This window comes from Hibiscus syriacus, unplaced genomic scaffold (assembly GCF_006381635.1).
Source record: "Hibiscus syriacus cultivar Baekdansim isolate YM2019G1 unplaced genomic scaffold, ASM638163v2 tig00112206_pilon, whole genome shotgun sequence".
Taxonomy (NCBI): domain Eukaryota; kingdom Viridiplantae; phylum Streptophyta; class Magnoliopsida; order Malvales; family Malvaceae; genus Hibiscus; species Hibiscus syriacus.
This window is the reverse complement of record NW_024063267.1, coordinates 915,990-936,598: the sequence shown is the minus strand read 5'-3', so window position 1 is coordinate 936,598 and position 20,609 is coordinate 915,990. Positions and strand designations below refer to the sequence as shown.

General features: G+C 33.6%; 2 protein-coding genes and 3 pseudogenes across 2 annotated transcripts; 3 read left to right on the top strand and 2 right to left on the bottom strand.

Moving 5' to 3' along the window:
* The first annotated feature begins 2,255 nt into the window (after positions 1 to 2,255).
* Positions 2,256 to 3,428, top strand: LOC120175405 (annotated as a pseudogene).
* A 3,059-nt stretch (positions 3,429 to 6,487) lies between these two features.
* On the top strand, positions 6,488 to 8,481 carry LOC120175516 (annotated as a pseudogene).
* A 1,334-nt stretch (positions 8,482 to 9,815) lies between these two features.
* Positions 9,816 to 10,402, top strand: LOC120175515 (annotated as a pseudogene).
* Positions 10,403 to 10,601: 199 nt separating this feature from the next.
* LOC120175409 lies at positions 10,602 to 13,716 on the bottom strand. The gene is made up of 7 exons (XM_039182032.1): positions 13,624 to 13,716; positions 12,631 to 12,794; positions 12,455 to 12,517; positions 12,330 to 12,377; positions 12,145 to 12,198; positions 11,043 to 11,100; positions 10,602 to 10,916 (listed from the first exon to the last, which is right to left on the bottom strand). The coding sequence occupies exons 2-7, from the start codon at positions 12,703 to 12,705 to the stop codon at positions 10,873 to 10,875; spliced, it is 342 nt and encodes a 113-aa protein (XP_039037963.1). The 5' UTR covers positions 12,706 to 12,794; positions 13,624 to 13,716; the 3' UTR covers positions 10,602 to 10,872.
* A 1,836-nt stretch (positions 13,717 to 15,552) lies between these two features.
* On the bottom strand, positions 15,553 to 18,432 carry LOC120175407 (serine/arginine-rich splicing factor SC35-like). Its single transcript, XM_039182030.1, has 9 exons — positions 18,265 to 18,432; positions 18,062 to 18,140; positions 17,908 to 17,987; positions 17,729 to 17,795; positions 17,269 to 17,328; positions 16,594 to 16,794; positions 16,253 to 16,508; positions 16,026 to 16,136; positions 15,553 to 15,791 (listed from the first exon to the last, which is right to left on the bottom strand). Exons 1-7 carry the CDS (start codon positions 18,338 to 18,340, stop codon positions 16,268 to 16,270), a joined length of 804 nt encoding a protein of 267 aa, XP_039037961.1. The 5' UTR covers positions 18,341 to 18,432; the 3' UTR covers positions 15,553 to 15,791; positions 16,026 to 16,136; positions 16,253 to 16,267.
* Positions 18,433 to 20,609: the final 2,177 nt, after the last annotated feature.

Here is a 20,609-nt window from a genome sequence, read left to right as displayed (position 1 = left end):
TAAAATTGCTTGCGTTGAAGTAACCCAAAAATGAGCGAGCAATAGAATAAAAAGGGCAAAACGCGTGAAAGAAGATGATATTGGTCATTGGCTTTAGAGTAATAATAATTGGGATCGAATCGACATTGACATTTCCTTCAGCTTTACTGACTTTATTTCTATATTTGTGAAGTGGTTTACTATCTCTTTCCTACGCGTTTCTTGCACTGGATTGAGTCAACGTTTTCATACTGTCGAGGCTCTATTTTGGTGAGTGTAAGATTTAAGAAAGGTGCAATCGCCAGCTGCATAGGTGAGAAAGTAGTTCTTAGGGATAACTATACAACTATTAGGCAAAATTAGGAAAATAATACAAGCCGAAAAATTTTCTAAAAATTAAGTGGTTGAAATTTATTTGCAACTTATCACATGGACATAATGAGTTTCATAAAATATATTAAAAGATTAAACCTCGTTAGAGGGTATGACGAGTTCCATATATTTTGTTTTATATTATACAACAGGTTCTAATTTTTTAATATGAGCGTGACGAGTTCCACCCGCACGGTATCAAATAGTCTAGATCTCAAAATAAATTTAAAAATATCTTATTTTACTAATTAATTATTCCACCTATATTATTTGCTTAAATTTACCCAATCATTATGTGAATTTTGTTATATCTTTTAATGTGATATATATATATATATTGGATAATAATATGTTGATCTTATTGGAAAAAAGAGGACCGCAAGTTATAATATGTCTAATGTATTTTTTAAAAGAGAAAATAACCTCAGTGATCAAAAATGTCTTATAATATATGATTTTGGACTATCGCAACGAATTTGGAATAAATCGCAACGCGAACTTCGACTATCGCAACGAATTTAGAATAAATCGCAACACGAACTTCGACTATCACAACGAATTTGGAATAAATCGCAATGCGAACTTGGACTATTGCAATGCGAATATGTAAATCGCAATGCGATAGTCGAAGTTCGCGTTGCGATAGTCGAATTTTGAATAAATCGCAACACGAACTTCGACTATCGCAATGCGAACTTCGACTATCGCATTGCGATTTACATATTCGCATTGCCATAGTCCAAGTTCGCATTGCGATAGTCCAAGTTCGCATTGCGATAGTCAAAGTTCGCATTGCGAATCTGGAAACTGATTTGCGATACCGGAGATCGCGTTGCGAATTATCGATCGCATTGCGATTTAGTTGGTCATTTTGACAAATCCAAAAAAAATTAGTTAAAAACATATATTATAAAGTATTTTTGGCCACCGAGGTTATTTTCTCTTTTTAAAATTGGTGAGATATTTGCTTCAATATAAATTAAAAGTTGGTGAGATATTTACTTCAATATAAATTATTAAATTAATATTTTTTTTTAAAATTTAATTATCTTAAAATATAATTTCAATCAGAACCAAAGTGTTATTATTTAATAATAATAGTATTTTAATATATTTGATATATCTTTTTTTTTAAATATTGTGAGTTTGAGCTCCATAATAATCTTTCTAGTGGCTTTATTTTTTCGCCATTCATTTATTTAATAAATATCAAGTTTGGTTTTCCATAGAAATAAATCAAGAAGTATAGCGTCCATTACAGATTTTAAATTTTCATATAATTTAAATACATTTTCATATTTTATAATGATAAATTAATATAATCTTTTAAAAATTTATAATTACGTACTCTTAAAATTTAATATAACTTTTTAAAAATTTACACGTTTGTATAAAATCAAATCATGTGTATGTTTATAATTCTTACGTTTAACTTCAAATTCGAATAAAGCTAAAGTTTCCGCTCAAATCAAAATAAGAATTCAATATCATAACTTAAAGCCTTAAAAGGCTAAAAATGTCTTATTATTTTAAAAAATAAATTGATTTATCTTTGAACAACATCTCAAAACGAATATTGTGGATTCATCGAGTGATCTTAATAACAAAAAAAATATCATTGTCATCTTTAAAAGTTTTGAATTTAAACAACTTTACCTACCGGACATGGGTTCATTATAAAAAAAATTAATAAAATTATGAACATATATTATCATATAACCCTCAAAGATTATTCAAAACACAATCATAAGCAAACACAATGAAGATCGGTTTCACCAACCCTGCTCTGCTCTTCCCATTCCACACAATCATAAGCAAACACAAGTATATTCAACCATTTTACACATCAGCCTTTTCCCTTAGCTTACCTCTTTTATTTCTTATCATTTCGATTTGCTATCACAATGAAGATCGGTTTCACCAACCCTGGATTCTTCCTTGCAATGGCAGTCATGCTTGCCATGGCTGCTGCATTGGCCCATGCTCAGGGAACTCGAGTTGGGTTCTATGCAAGATCATGCCCTCGAGCTGAATCCATTGTTAGGTCAACGGTTCAATCCCATTTCCGATCTAATCCGGCCATTGCACCCGGTCTGCTGAGGATGCACTTCCACGACTGCTTTGTACAAGGATGTGACGCCTCCATCCTCATTGATGGCCCTAACACCGAGAAAACCGCACCTCCCAACAGACTGTTGAGAGGCTACCAAGTTATAGACGATGCCAAAACTCAGCTCGAAGCTGCATGCCCAGGCGTCGTTTCATGCGCCGATATTCTTTCTCTGGCAGCTCGTGACTCCGTCTTTCTGGTAAATACTACTGCGTTTTCTCAATAATATAATATGCAACTGAAAACTTTGTAAATTAATCCAACCGCTGATTACGTTTTTTCATACGTATATGAAATGCAGACTCGAGGAATCAACTGGGCGGTGCCTACGGGACGCAGAGATGGGAGAGTTTCATTGGCATCAGATACATCCAATTTGCCTGGATTTACAGAGTCCGTTGATTCTCAGAAGCGAAAGTTTGCTGCCTTTGGTCTCAACACTCAGGATCTTGTTGCCCTTGTTGGTAAGCTATTTTATCTTAATGTTTGAAATGTTTTAACTAAATTATATTTCTTCTGGTTGGCTAAACCTTTGATGTTTTTTTAACCTAATTGCAGGAGGACACACCATAGGGACTTCAGCTTGCCATTCTTCAGTTACGATTATACACTTCACCAACGGCGGTCCCGACCCCACATCAACCCCGCATTCGTTCCTCAACTGCAAGCTCTTTGCCCGCAAAACGTGACGGCTCAAGGCGCATTGATTTGGACACGGGCATGGAAACAGGTTCGACGCGTCGTTCTTCGCCAACTTGAGAAGCGGTCGTGGAATACTGGAGTCGGATCAGAATTGTGGAACGATGCCTCCACCAGAACTTAGTGCAGCGTTTCCTGGGCGAGAGAGGGTCGCGGCCGTTGAACTTTAACGTGGAGTTCGCAAGGTCCATGGTGAAGATGAGTAACATAGGCGTGAAGAACGGGCACTAACGGTGAAATTAGAAGAATTTGTTCCGCCGTAAATTAATTTAATTACACTATTAAGTGGTTAATGAGTATGTTTGTTTAATTAGCGCAAGCGGGTGATGAGTATTCTTAGCATAAGCACGTTTGTTTTTATACTATACCTGTTGTAATAATTTTTTTTTTTATATATTTATATGATGATAAAGATATTGTAAGCAAGATGGTATCTTTAATTTTGTATAATTTTCATAACATGCTCGATGATTTTGATAGGGAAATTTTGAAATTTCCAATTATGCACAAATTTATTACTCTCAACGACTCCAAATATTAGAAAACCAATCATTAGAGCATATAAAATAGACATGTATCAGTTTAAGGATTATCAAGAAAGCTATTGCAAATATTTTAGAGCTAAAAATCTTCATTTGTACTAATTTTCTTGTTCGCGTTGAATACATGTTTAGTTTCTTAAATGATTAAGGTTGAATTTTTTTTTTGTCTCACTTTGCTTTCCTTTGTTTTTCACTAGAGGGTGACACATGCTACTCTTTCATTTGCGAAAATAAATCTATTAAACTAAATAAAGTTAGTTCATTCAACCAAATGGTGACATGTGACATCATTCGATTGAGGATTAAATTTATTTTAATTTATTAAAAGTATAACTAAGTTGAGAATATATATAAAAAAATATTTATTTTTTTAACGACATGTAAGTACTCTCGGGGTGACCGCATCTTAATTAAATAAAAACGAAGGTATCATATCTTATGTTTTTTGAAATCAATGACCAAAAGGTGATAAATAACACAAGTGATCATCCTTGTAGTTAACCCTAAAATAAAAGCAAGGGAGGCTTTTGTCGTGTAATGACTTTGGTCTTGGGCGCCAATCCTGGTTTTGCTTGTTTAGGTCCTCACTTGTAATTAAAGTCAATGTTATATATTACAAAAAGAATCAGATTTTAAATGTAATTTTGACATTTATTGAATGTCAACGTGTTTTGCATTTGTTTTTTGGATAATGTCAACAACAAATAAATATATTCACCGCCATTGCTCTCTCTTGACCATGCAGCATGAAGTGAAGCTAAGGGTTTTGTGATGTTCTCCAGTTGCTCGTGAATGTTGTCTTCCTACCAGGAGCCATTGGATTGGATTTACCTTAAGTTAAGACAGGTGTTTAGTTTAACATGTTTCCAGAAGAGCCATGGCCCGGGATAGGGTCTTTATCAGATCTGGAACTAGTAACGTGTAACGTCGTAAAGTCAGGCCTGGTAGTTAGGGTCGGTTTCGGGTCGATTTCCGGATTTTCGATAAAAAGGAAGAAAATTTTCTAAAATTCATATTTTGGTTTTAAAAATATTTTTGGAAAGGTTTTAAGTGATTTTAGATGATTAATTTTAATTATGGAAGTTTAATTAAATGATTTGGTGACTGAATTGAAAGAATTGAAAATTACAATTTCAGTGATAATTTTTAAATTTTCACAATGTCCAAAGTCTATGAAGCAATTATACCAAGACTTATGTTTAGAGCTTTTCCTCCTAAATTAAAATGTTTTAATTTTCCCTTTTTTTTACCAATTTTCCATCTAATTCATTTTACTCTAAATTACATTTGTTTGTTTTCATTCACGTGCTTTTCATTTCCTTCTTATTTTACATTTTAGTAACTTCTCTTAACTTCCTCCATTTTCTCTCGTTTTCTCCCAAACAAGCTGATCAATTCTTTCTCTTTTTCTTGTTGATTTCTAAATTCACTCATCTCAATCTTGATTTTAATTCTCACGTTTCTCTTCTCTTCTCTTTTTTGTTTTTAAAGCTTGATCATAATGGAGTTCCATTAAATCTCAATTTCAATCAATTTCCAGCAAGGTAAGGATATTTTCCTTGGGTTTCTTTCAAGCTTCGAGGGCAAGTGACTAAGTGTTAATGATTCTATTGAATTGTTGATTTAATTGAAAGGATTTCTAAGATTTCAATTGATTTTCGGAGCTAATTATGTGTTGATTTCTGAATTGGTTTTGAGGTTTTTTTTCTTAATGAAATTGAGTTGTTTTTGGAGTGATTATAACCATATTAAATCAGTTTTTTGATTGCAAATGATTTGGATATCAATTTCTTGAAAATGTGATTTTGGTATTTTTGAGATTCTAGGAATTGTGCAATTCTAGTCGAGTTATGTGATTATAGTTTTTGTTTATCAGCTTTTAGTGCGGATATTCTTGCGTTTCGGTTTGGAGCTCCCAGAATGACGTTTTGGTAAGGTTTTCGGTGTTTTCGACGTTTGTGCTCTGTTTTAGAAACAGAGGATTCTGCTTTATTTTAGATTAGATTCTGATGTGTTAATTTGCTTTGCAAGGTTCTTATTGTGTTGTTAGTTAAGGAAACTTGGTGCTTGAGTTTAGTGAATGTGAGGTAGTGTTTGAAGCGTTTTCGGTTTCCGAACAGCAAGGTGAGTGGCTCTCATTCGTAGGAAATGAACATGATTCAAGGTTGAGGTTTGTGTAGTATTGCATTTGTAATTCTATATATTATGTTATTTGGTTATTATGATGATGAATATGATTATGTTGATTTACATATGATGCCACTTGTGACGGAAATGAGAATGTGAATTATGAATATGATGTTGCAAATGATGCATAGGATTTTGGAAACGGTTTGTGAAACCTATATATTTTGAATGTGAATATTGGATGAGTTGAACTTTCTCACTCCAAATATGTGGGTTGATCATGACAATCATCCGTAAGTGTGTTTCAAAATGTATTTGAATCAATATGTGAAAACTATGCATCATTGACAACCATTCTAAGTGAATTGGATTAATTGACTATTGTTCTCAATAGGATCTTTGGATATGAAAGGCGTGCTAGGAAAGAGTGCTCTATGTGTTTTCTATTAGTGTGTGATTCAGGATTATACGAGGTTCGGATGGTACGTTGAGCTTTACTCCTAGAAGATACGGGGTAAGGTTGGGTGTTGAGTTTGCTCAGTAATTCGTGGTTTTGAACGTATGTGAGTGTGCAAGCAAAACGGGAGTTGTATGGAGTCCGTTTATCCAATGAGTGAGTTGTGTTTCGAACAAAAGTCATTGATCTTAAAATGAAAAAATGTGTGTGATTGTATGGCTTGCCAAGGAAGGTAATTGTGCATGTGTGCTTGTGATTGCTTTTGAACTATATGGTCCTTGATATTTGTTTGATATGGAAATTAAGTGATTTGGAAAACGTTAGCTGATCATTCAAGCATGAGATGTTGAATTATACGTGTAGAGTAAAGAACAAGTTACGTATGAACACCCTGAAATCTGAGTTTTCTTTGATTAGTTGTTTATTTTATTGACGGTGCCTACCTAAAATTTTATTTCTAGGCACCTCATTTAAAAAAGTTATGGTGTTAACATACGTGTGTCGATCCTCAAAAGTGTTTCTGGATCTGCCGCTGTATACTACAATGAAATTCTACTCCCTTGGTTGTAGATGTGATTTTTCATCTTTAGGGATTTTACACATAAATCTATGTATTCTTTATCTTTATCTATTACTATTACTTTGTGTTGGTTGTGGCTGTGATTTTTCATTTTTAGGGTTTTTACACAAATCTATGTGCGCTTTATCTTTATTTATTATTACTTTGTGCATGTTTAGTCGTTGTTATAGGTAACAATGCTAGACATGTTTTTGACTAACTGATGGCCTGTAGATGTTTTAGGATTGTGTTTAGATATAGAATGGCTTTGCACATGCAACTTTCCCCTCTGGTGTTCTCGCACATACTGTCCGACCGACTTACGTTTCTAATTCCATTCTTTTAAGGTTGTCGTCGACTCGTTGCTGATATGTTGAGGTCTTCATAAAGTGCTAATGCATGTTAATGATTATATTCAACTTCCATATCCTTGACAATAGCAGACTGAACACTCCTATACCAGAAGTGGAGATTTGACATATTGCTAGCTATCATCTATGGTCTGTGGCGTTTGCTAACCTTTAATCCTTCTCGGCTGCTTGTTGCACTGCTTGGTTATATGCTCCAAGTTATAGCTCTCTGTGAACTTCCACCATGCTAGTTACTTTTATCAAAATATTTACATTACAAGGTAGAAGTTTTCAGGTATCTTCAAGAAAATACTAGCAGTGTCGTTTGTGGGGATTTTGGCATGGATTTCCAGGTGATCCAACCACCTCCGCCGAAGATATGCGGTTCTCCGAATGGTCCCCCGTGACAGCACCGAGAAAAGGCTAAAAGATGGAAGGTGTTTAGCCTACAAAGAATACGGTGTTCCAACAGATGTGGCCAAGTATAAAATTATCTACGTCCATGGTTTCAAGTCTAGTAGGCATAATGCTTATGTTGCAACTACTCTATCTCCAGAAATTATTGAAGAGTTAGGGGTCTACGTTGTGTCTTTTGACAGACCAGGTACGGGGAAAGTGATCCGAATCCAAAACGAACAGTAAAGAACCTGGCAATGGATATCGAAGAGCTTGCTGATCAGTTGGAACTAGGATCCAAATTCTATGTAATCGGCTATTCCCTGGGAGGGCAGGCAATTTGGAGATGTCTTAAGTACATACCTCAAAGGTTAGCTGGAGTAGCAGTATTAGCTCCGGCTGTTACTTATTGGTGGTCTAATTTTCCCGCAAACGTATCAAATGAAGCCTTCAACCAGAAGTCGATGAAAGACCGGTGGGCAATTCGCGTTGCTCACTATGCCCCCTGGCTCGTTTACTGGTGGAACACTCGGAAACTGTTCCCTGCAACTAGTGTTTTAGCCGGCAGGTCAGATGCTTTGTCGAGCCAGGCGTCGCAACAAATTACACAAGGAGTGTTTGAGTCCCTTCATCATGATCTTATAGTTTTACACGGTGCATGGGAATTCGATCCTCTCGATCTAGCAAATCCATTTCCGAACAATGAGGGCTCTGTACACCTTTGGCATGGGGATCGGGATAAGATTGTGCCTATTATAATAAACCGCTACATCGCCGAGCAGCGACCCTGGATTCGCTATCATGAAATTCCGGGTGCAGGCCATTTCTTTCCTCTAGGTGATGGGATGTCCTATGCTATCATAAAGGCACTTTTAATTGGAGAAAAATAGTGAGTAATGCACTCTATCTTAGGTTCTTTATCTGTTCATCTCATGCCTAATTTAATCACAAATTTGCGTCACATGGAGATTTTTTTTCTTTGTCCTAATATTTGAATATTATTTTATGATTTGTTTTAATTTTTTTTATTAATTGAGATAAACACATGACAGTATATGTTCTAAGATCATTTACATTCTTTTTCTTTTGATATTGAACGCTCACACTCTTACATTTATGGTGTTCGAATTCGGGTCTTCAAGGAATAACAAGAATTCCTTGACTACAGAGGATGTTGGTTTTTGTCGATTTACTGGAAAATATTTCAATTTTCTTCGTTATGGTTGAATGATTGCTTCTTCTTTAATGTATGAAATATAGTTCAATTTTTTATATGTAAATATAAAAAATTACAAAAACTTTCTAAAAAAATACAGAAACAAGCGTGCATTTGATTTTTTTTTTTGTCACCGTAGAATCTTTTACCATTTGTTCCATTCGGACGTTGGATTAAGGTTATTAATTAAGTACACAAATGATTTCTCAATTTTACAAAATGATCCTCAAACTATAAAATGTTACTTTATAAACTCCTCGACTATTAAAAGTTATAAAATGATAACTCGACTATTAATTATGTTTCAAACTCATGCTCTTTCGTAAAAAATTGACTGTTGTCTAAGTTAAACATTAACATGATGACCAAAATATGATATTCGTTTGAGATTATAAGATCAGATTTTATTATATAACAATCAACATAATATCATTTTTTTAATAAAAATGACAAGTTTATAACATATTGAATAGTCGGATGACCATTTTAGAAATTTCAATAGTTGAATGACTCAATAAAGCAACATTATATAGTCGGAGAACCATTTTATAACTTTTAATAGTCGAGGGACTTAATAAAATAATACCCTATAATTTGAGAACCATTTGTGTACTTTATCCAATTTTTTATTTAGCAACAAGGAACTCGTCGGAAAATTTATAAATCGAGACCCAAATGCATTTAAACTCGTTCGCCGTATTTACACTCGCCAGGTGCAGTCAAGATCTTCTCCAGTTAATGTCATATCTGTAGGGGGAGGGGCTACCTTATCTCCTCATGGTTGAACCTCACGAACGTGATGCTCGGCTAATGAGGCGTTCGTAATTCGGAGGAAGCCTAAACATCAATAGCCTCAACGAAGTGGCTTGCATTAGAACATCTTCGGAGTTGTTACGGATCAAGCACTGCTATCAAACTCGATATAAATCCAACCTCAAAAAGCTTTTAACTGCGAAAATCAATGGCGGATTAAGTCGCTATCTCAAACTTGAAGTCTCAACTCGTTTTATGGGACTTTTTATCGTCTTGCTTAGGTTCCAATGGCTGTTTAGATATCGTTGTCGGAATTACAGTTGTAGAGCGGATATGAGCTTGGCGATGTGCAACAGAAAGACTCTTTATGATGCACTCCAAAGTGGGAAAACTACAGACCTGAAGACGATCATTTCAGTTTTGAGCCAAAGGAACAATGGCCAAGCAAGAGCCATACTAATTCCTACCAGCAATTATATGGCCGTGAGTTCAGTTGGGTCCGTCAAGAGAAGCGAAGCAAATGTGGGCAATTCGGGAAGGAACTTCAGGTTTGATCTGGTACATACAACACCCGGAGAATTTTTTTGCAAAACAACCGAGGATGAAAAATGTGGATGGTCGAGAGAGTCTAATTCGATCAGTGATTACCAGGTCGGGAATCGACATCAAAGGGATCAACAAAGCTTTTGCAACCAAAACAGGCTGCTCTTTGGAATACCTTGTGCTACGGGAACTCAAAAGCAACAAGGACAAGAACAACAACATTGTTGTCGGTTTCTTGGTCGGGTTGATCAAAGGTTGCTGAAGACACTATTTAGTGGAATATATATGTTTCAGGATCATGGCAGATTCGGTGCAGCTCTTTCTCGTTTTTTTTAACTAAGATCCGGGGTCAGTAGTTGAAGGGAAGGTTTTTGCATTAAGCATCAACCAAGACCCCGTCTGATCATATCTACAAGCTTACCCTTTAAATAACATGCGAAAGTGAAATGACCGGTTCACTTCCATGGAGCAATGAGAATGCCTAACATAGGCTGAATATGATAATAATCAGGGGAAATTTGTCCAGTAAGTGATTTTACTCGTGTCACGAAGATTAATGTTCCACATGTGAAAAAAAGTTGGACCGATAGACATTTCAGTTCTCACAATTCTTGACTGCATTAATGTTGTAATTTATCAAACTTAACTAATATCGGAACATCTTCACAGAGTTTATTCATGGGAACAATTGAAAACTATTGATTACCTGGCCAGGTATCAGAATAACGATCAATAGTCCTGACATGATCAGAAGATTGAAGAAAGTTTCTCACTCGTTGGCAGTTCCATCCTCCAGTTGAGCACTCCCTCCATCTACATGATGGCATGATGAATGGAATTGATTAAAGGGCCGTTTTGCCGCAGAAAAAGAAAATGCAGATGCAAAAAGAACATTCATCGATACAAGTTTGCCATGTCAAGTTCAGTAACTAGGCATACCTTCACCTTCAGATGGGGCACAAGGGGATTTCCTATATCGTGTTTGTTGTTGTGTGGGCTGAACAAAAAAATGCAGAAAAGTAAGTAATCATAAGCATCATAGCATTACTAAATAAATTTGCACAAAGTGATCAACTCACAGAACACAAAATTAGGATGTAAGAACAGTAAGATTCATCATTATGACCCTTGAATCTATTGTAGACCATATGATATGCTGCTAATTATTAGCTTTATCAAAATCAGAAATACCTCAGCGGACTTCAAAATACACACAAGAAAAATAGTGTACACGAAATAAAGGTAAACTACATTTGAACAGATCGCCCTCAAACCATTTTTTTCTCTTTCTCAAAGGTAAAATGTTTGAAATAACAAACATGAACTGCATAAAATCCTTATCACAAATGATTCTTGATAAATTCATGTATCAGAAGTTCAGAACCATCAATTTGCTCTTCAAAATAATTATAGAAACAACCACTGGCATCATGTCAATATACTACACAAATAACGTGTGCTATAATTCAGATCTTGGTAGTAACAAGATTCTTTTACATCATCTTCCCTTTTCCAACATAAATATAAAGCAAGAAAATCCAAAAACCCCAATCAACATTCTGCATGGATTTGGTCTTCCAACTCATGTTACTAAAAGGTCAAGAAACAATTGTTTAAACTATTTAATCCAGTAGCTGAAGACCTTAAGAGAATCTAACTATTGCAATCCCTTTTGCTCCTCTAGAGATGCAAAAGTTCTAGCCAAGCCGGTTTACTATTTTGAACCATAAAGAGGTCTATTTGTGACCCAATTAAAGAGTCTTAATCAAGTATATCAGAGTGAGGCACCCTAGAAAATTGGATCAGATCGATTTAAGCTTTCTTTAAACAGTTCTATCCTGAAGCATTAGCAAGGGACTACCTACTCCGTTGCTCTTACTAATCATTGCAATTAACAATAATTCTTAAAATACACATCCACATTAAAAGTTCTCCAATATTCATCAAATCTGGACCAAAATATGCAGTGCAAGGAAGTCAAATCCTATAATACAAGAAGAGAATATTAAATCAAATGATTTTACAAGCATTAAATTAATACCTGCAATTTGGGACGGAGGGCTTCAAGTGGTCCTTTCGGCTTATTAACACCTTGCTGTTGGTATCCAAAATACAAGAAGATATCGGAAACTTCAGCTTAATCAGGATTCATTAGCAATTTGACATTGCCAAGCTACGATAACCAAAAATAAATGTTGATTGGGATTTGGAGACTCTTTAAAGTACCTTTCCTAGTGCCCAGTCAGCAGAGTCAAAGTAAGCACGTTCATGGTCCTGGCATAAACTTCAACGAGAATCAGCACAAACCCGTAACCGAACACTTTACACTTACAATTCCGCACAGAAATTACCTTAGAAATGAGTGGTGGTTTCTTGGGCTTAATTCCACCATATTTTTTCTTTATAGCTTCCTCCTAAATATAGACATAAAAGAATAAATAAATCAATGATAAGGCAATTAGATAATCATAGATAACTAAGATGGTTAACAATCAACATTATACAATGATGCAAGATAAGAGCACACCTCCTCTTGAGATGACGGCATGGATTTTTCGAACTCCTGTCCTTCTACTTGTCCTTGCTCCTTGTCAATCTCCATACCTGAGATTAGCTCCTTGCACCCACCCAACTAATAGCAGCTATGTGTAGCACACAAATGGTTGGCACAAAACTTCAGAAATGCTAAAACTTCGACAGATCATAGAAACCCCAAAAAGAAACTTCACTTATTTCCCAGCCAAAAAAAAAAGGTGGCAATGTAGAATAAAAATATAATATCCAAGTAAATCAGAGGTAAAACATCAACCAAAAGGCCATGAAACAAGTATTTACAGCTCTCAATGAATGGATACTGTACTCTATACATAATCGAAAAAGCACCTGGCAACTATTAGTTAAAGCATTTGATGACAATTAAGATAGTTAACTAAACATTCATATTCAAAAAATGAAAAACAGAAAATAAAGGAAAGAAAACTTGAGTGACAACCATATTCATTCAATAAATTACAACTTTCCAGGCAGTATTCCTAAATATTTTTTTATTGATGCATGGTGTTATACATCAAAACCAATTTCCCGCAGTAGAAAAGAATTAATTAAACCATCAAACTTAATTAATCTGAATTAAAGAAATCAGATACGTGGGCTAGAAAATCGAATTAAATACATATGCACCTAACTTTTAAAGTTTATAATACATACAGATGAAAAACCACAGCGAAAACATTAAATCAAGATCTATAAATATACAATAAAAACTAGCAGTTAAATAGAATTGATTAGACAGAAAAGGAACGAGATCCTTACTTAAGCTAGAAAATGGAATTAATAACTTATGAAGATCCACACCTAACTGGCAGTCAAATCAAAATTACATAAAATAATAGAAAACAAAACAGTAGATGCTAGTATATGTATATGTAATGTTCTACAAAATAATAAGTAAACGAGAATAAATTGGCCTTAAATTTGAAGGTCAGAGGAAAGAAAACATGAAATTAGAGAGATCGGGCACCTGAATTGCCAAGCACTCTGCGGAGATCGTAAATTCAAAGGGAAGGTTTCTCTAATGGCGTTGGATAGATATATATATATATATATATATATAATGCCTCTTCGCGTTGTTGAAAATTTTCGGTGGAATTGTTTTGTATCCAGGAAATTGCCATAAGGGCATGCGTATTTTAGATTCTTCTATTTTGGCCACCATTATTTTTTCAACTTTTTTGGTCACCATTCTTTTCAACTTATTTTTTAATTTTTTTTAATTTAAAATCTTTCTTAATCATTGAAATTATACACCATATAGATGTAACTATTCGAACCCGAATTTCACAAAGAGATCAATATTCTTTCTTACCACTGAAGTCATTTAATGAATTCTTAATTAATCATGTTTAAATGATCTTTCTATCATTAAAAATTTAAAAGTTATAAAATAATCATCACAACGTTATAACAATAATAAAGTTCCATAATTCTAAAACCTCAATTCAATAATTTTCAATGACCACTTTGTACAATTTAATAAATTTTAATGATCATTTTATAACAATATAATAAATTTAATAATCATTCCATTCAATAACAATCTGATAAAATTTCTAATTATTTGCAACTTTTAAAAGTGAACATACAGTTAAAACTCTATAAATTAATAATGTCAGGACCGGAGAAATTTATTAATTTAGAGAGTTATTAATTTATCGATAAATTAATAATTATTAATTTAAAGAGTTTTTAAATAATTATACTGTACATACCAAACAAAAAGACAAATTAGTCTATACTTTTTAGAATTACGTTACAAGAGATGAGTTTAATTAATAATGAACTCCAAATAGACTTGAACTTTAAAGGAAAACAGACAACTATTGAATCATATTTCAATATAGTGTAATATATTTTTTTCAGTTTCTATGAATTATTAATTTATGATTTTCTTGGGACCGAAAATTATAAAGGATCTCACGAAAAATTATTATCTTATTATTTTATCGAATTTTTCAATTTTTTACATTGGCCCAAGTCAGTACCGGACAAATTTATTATTTTAGAGAATTTATTAATTTACCGAATATTAATTTAAAGAGTTTCTACTGTAGTTTAGTGAACTATAATAAACTTTAATATTTAATATAAAATATAATATTGATTTATATAACATAATTAGAAAGATTTATTTCATAAACACGATATAAATACACAAAATTATAGTAATTTATTTTTTTAAAATATAAAAATCAGTATTTATAAAATCAAAATATTTTTCTAGGGAGTACACAAAAAATAAGCCATCTCACATTCACAAACGTCGATTTAAACACTTAAACATTAACACCATTTTCATAACGAATGATATCACTACAATAGGACTAGGAACGAATGAATATAGAGCTGTTCTAGGTAAGAATGATAGATATATGACTTCGATTGAAGATAAAAAAAAAATTAACCAAACATCCGATCGGGGACAGCATATCGTATGCATTTCGACACCGCATTTGTTAAAACTGACACGACCCTGCAGGAAGGGCAGTAACGGCCCGCTACAAGCAGGCAAGGCAGAAGGCCATACGACTGCTAAAATCGTTTTCAACATGATCAACAAGGAAGCAACAGTCTGCTACAGATTATTAGTTGGTACTCGGTGGTTATCGGCGAGCCACCACTCCACAGCTACAGTCACGGTCAACTGTGCTACAACTCAAAACATTTTTAATAGAATACAACAATCAAACAGTTAAATAGATACCAGCCTTCATGTTCATTTAATGCAGCTATAAGGCTTCGACCAGACCAGACCAGACCAGACCGTATCAGGTCTCATGCAAGAGAGCTCAATTAACAAAGCAACCAACAGGTCAAAAAATCTAGGGTGCCTTACTACCATCACAGCAACTAAGCCCCAAAGCCAATATTTAGAAATCAGAATACCCAAGGATTAATCAGATGCAAACATCAGACACCAGAAAGATAGAATGTGTTGTGGAAACCGAGACATGATTAACTGCTCTTACCAATCACCACATCTTTCAGTTAAAAACAGTTAACAAACAGTCCCTGCAATCAGCATACTGCAATAACCCAGCATCACAATCACGGTCATTCATCAATAGATAAAAACAGCACCAACAGCAACATCATGGTCATTTGCCCAACTCACTCTTTCCCCGAACATTGCTATAAAAGCCAACAGACGGTTTGAGATGAATCAGCATTTTTAGAAAATAATAATAATCAAGAATTTAAAAACATGTATTAGGGAGCAAACTATGATAAGACTCGCATCACAGAATCTTTAATGGGGTACCCAAACATCAAGCTACTAACTACAAAAGTCAGACACCATGACACAGCTTATGTAATGGAGACAGAAGGTTCAGGACAATCGATTAAAACACAAACAAGTCCTACCAATACAACAAAACAAATGATATTTGAATGTCCTCAACATTAACAAAATAGCAACCGGCAACATGCTGCGTCAAATCTCAGGGAATTCCAATGGCATCAGCAAGATAATTCCTACAAAATACAAAAGCAGGGATGTCAGCATAACTGGTTGAATAAACAATTTACAAAAAAAGAAATTGAAGATAAAAAAAGTAGGGTGAAAGTAAACAAAATGGGGAAAATCTTACATCAATCTCCAAGTCTCAAGAAGATGGGCTCCGTGAATCAGCAGCAGGTCGGCCTCGCGGGGAAACACTTTGAGGACTTGGAGACTGTCCACCGCGGCTCTGTCTAACAGGACTTTCACCCCTAGGTGAAACATTTCGAGGACTTCGAGACCTTCCACTGCGGCTCCGTCTATCGGGACTTTCACCCCTAGGTGGAGATGCCCTACGTGGGGAAGGACTCTTTCGAGGACTAGGACTACGGCGAGCAGGAGATGCACTGAATTACAAAAACATCACAATGAGTTAACTAAAGAAAATGGGGAGATAAAAGAATTGAACGTCATGAATTGCAAAGTACAAACCTCCTTGATCGACTGCTACTTCGCCGATCATCATCATAACGACGCCTTCCTCTCCCTTTAGAATGGATAGGACTATCACTACGGCTCCTACTTCGGCGACGAGAGTCTCTGTCTTTCCCACGATATCGATCATGCTCAGATCTGTCATAGCTTCTACTACGACTTCTATAATCCGCATCTTTGTAATGGTCATCCCGGTGCCTGAATATATTAAACACAACAAACATTACATATCCAGGAGATCATAAAGAATAAAACCAATCCATATAGATTTTGTTATTCAAGTAAACTTAAAAGACATTATACATCCAACCAACCAAGCACTGGACTTCCCTCCGGGAAATCAAATCTGATAAAGAATCAAATATAGAATTGTAAAGATATAAATGGGAAATAAACCACAATTAGTGCATTAGGATACTCAACACAGGAACATGCAGATAAATAAGTAAATCAATTTATCCATGTAGCACTGTCACCTTCATGCTACTGCTAATCTAGAGTGCTTCATTTGGTAAGGAAAAATCTGTGATAAACCCCCATGGTTACCCCTTCATTTATATCTATAGTAACTCATCAGAAAAGTAGTCACAAGCCAAAGAAATGCTATCAATCATAGAAAATGAGACACTGACAAAAAGCTTTCAAAGAAAAAGAATGCACAGAATAACTTACCTTCTGCGAGGACTGCGGCTTCTTGACTTTGGAAATGATTCAATAATCCTTCCTTTCTGACTGCAATGGAAATCACCAAAGTACATGAAACTCGCTACACTGTGTAGGCCTTAAGACAAATATTAGGAATAAAAAATACTAAAAGGATAAGGAAATATACGTTAAAAAAATAAACAGCACAGATGTAGCCTCAAATGTTAAGTGAGCATGCCAAACAAGCTTTTTAAGCTTCCATAGTAGATACTAATGAGTTAACTACCTATACCAATTACTTAAGCAAGTGGACATTATCCCTGTGAAAACCAAACAGGGTGTTTTCCTTCATGATATACCTTCTTAAAACAAGAGTCAAATTTACATTTTCATCAAATGATTTCTTACTGCATACATCAGCACATTCGGCTTCCAATATGATCCAGTCAAATATATATAAATGAATAACAACTAGCATACTACTTACATCCTCTCTGCATTAGGCCCATATTTTGCAAACTGAACAGTTATCTCCCGACCATCGACGACTCTCCCTAAATGAATAATGAAATGTCACAACATATTGAATCAGTTACCTACATTTAATACATATAAAAGCTCCAAAATATATGAAAAAAGGAGAGTGAACGTGTTCAAGAAATGAACCATCGAGCCTATCTACAGCTTTCTGAGCCTCATCCGCATACTTGTAGCGCACAAATGCAAAACCTCGAGAATCACCAGTCCTACCGTCAAGCAAACAAAAGTTATCTTTAAAAATTCCCAAAAATCGAGAAAGAGATGAAAAGAGAGAATGAACCTTCGATCTTTCGGAATGAAGATGTCGACGACCTTCCCGTACTTGTCGAACAGCGGAAACAAATCATCAGCAGTCGTGCCTACACAAATTAAAACCCAAACCAAATCGAAGGATTCAATCACAGTATAAACAAACTCGTAGACACAGAGAAATTGTTAAAAAAAAAAAAAAACCGGGCGAGAGACGAAGAGAAATAAGCTTACGGAAGGTGATGTTGAGGACGAGAAGAGAGTACGTGTCGGTGATGTCGGGAGGGCCTGACCTTCCGAAGTGAGACATTGTCCCGATTGAGAGGACTAGAGGGGATGAGCGGGGAGAAAATAATGTTTAGGGTTAGGGTTTGTTTGTGGAAGTTAAAATCAAAAGATTTTTCTTTTTGGGTAAATTACACTTTATTACCTACACTATTAGTTTCAGTCCGTTTTAGCATCTAAACGTTCTTATTTAAAACAATACCTAAAATTTTGTTTTTGTTTCATCTTAGTGTATGGTCATTTAAAATTTTAGTTTTATTTTAGTACTTCATTTAAAATTTAACGTTAAGTTTTGAATAAATTAAAAGTTTAACTGTTAAAATGGACCAAAACTAATAGTTTATGTATTAAACATGATAAATTTCTAACGACATGATACTAAAATAAAATAAAAATTAAAGTTTAGATATGATTTTGAAAAAATTAAAAGTTTATATATAAAAATAGACTAAAACTAATAGTTTAGATATTAAATGCGTATATTAACCTTTTTTCTTTTTAGTAATGAAAATCAGGAACATTAAAAGACGTTGCGGAATTTGGCCTATTTACCTAAATATCACCCCACAAATAATTAATTCTTAATTTGATACTATTTTCGTATCAACATTCTTTTTTTGCCACACTAAACACATATTTCAAAGTCGTGTCTTTGTCTACAAAAAGGTATAGCTACAAGGGTTTGTAAAATGGTTAGGTCCAAATAAAAGATACATAAAAATATATGTGAATTTTATCTAAAATAAAAATATATGTATAATATGTGTCAATAACATAAATATGAGTCGAATTGAGCAACAACAACACGCATATTCAATTATTTAATAAATATATATTTAAAATGTTTTATTTAAATCTTTGAAAAACTAATATAGATTTAAGAATAACATAACCGAAGTTATTTGATATTTTACTTGTTAAAGATACTTCATAAGCTTTATCAAATCCACATTAGCACAACAGTTAAAGGAAATTTTGGATACTCAAAATTTCATGACCGTTGTTGTCTTTTGAAATGCTCGAAATTAAGTATGCAAAACTTCCTATTATTATTGATTTGATCAATTAAGATACGTATTTAACAATTCAAAATCAACAATTTCACTAATGAGATCATTAAATCTCACATTTAAAAAAATTAGAACCGAATTTAATTTAAAAGAAAAATCGACATGATCGGGTCGGGTCGGATTAAAACCCGTTAAGTTCGGGTCTCATATCCATCCCTATTCATATAAACATACGTTTTTATATATGTCGTGGACACCCTTTTTTTTTGGATAAAATTAATATTTATTTAAATTTTTTTTAGTTTTGGTCAAACTTATGAAAGCTTTAATTAATTTATTGTCACGTAAATAAAGTTCATTCCTATTAAAAAATATTTATATCTAACACGCTTTGCTTTAAATATACCATTTCAGAAATTAACCATGAATAAGCTTTATTTAAATATAATTAACCTTATTATTAACTATTTTAAATATTATTATTTTATAATTTATTTGAAGGAATGAGTCAAAATTGGTTGTTAACAATTTAAATATAATAAATTAATAAAAATGAACAACTCAAATTTTGTATTTATCAATATTTGCACTAATTTGTAACCTTAATAAAGTATTAAATCAGATTTTGATAAACTAAAATAAAAGAATTTATTTTCAATTTTTATAAGAAAATTAAAATGTTTAATATAAAAATAATTACCTAAATTATATTAAAATTTGATTTTTATTGTCTAAAAATTATTCGTTAAAAATAGGTGTCTAATGTTTTTTCCGTTACACTTTAGGCGTCTTCCGTTAAAAAAAATCGTTAAGTGACACGTGTTATGTTTAGATTTAAAAATAATAATATTTAATTTAAAAAATAAAAAAGAAACATAACACATATCACTCAATGAATTTTTTTAAATGTAGAGACCTAAAGGTGTAAATGAAAAAAACATTAGACTCCTATTTTTAATAAAAAAAAAGTTTAGATACAAAAAAATAATTTGAGATATAATTTATACCCTTACTTTTGTATTAAGCCAAATTAAAATTAAACATATTTATGTTTAACCTGCAAAATTCGTGAATTGAAAAAATTACAAAAGAAACTGAAGGGAAAGTTTAAAACGTTTATATATTGCCTTTTATTAATCCTTGGCATTCATATCTACACGGTGGACAATTCATAATTCTGATTGCCGAAGGTCTTCCACAGAAACTATTCTCAACATGGCGTTAGAAACAACCTACTACCTTACGTCACCCCATTATATATGGGAATAGGATTAGCTAATATTC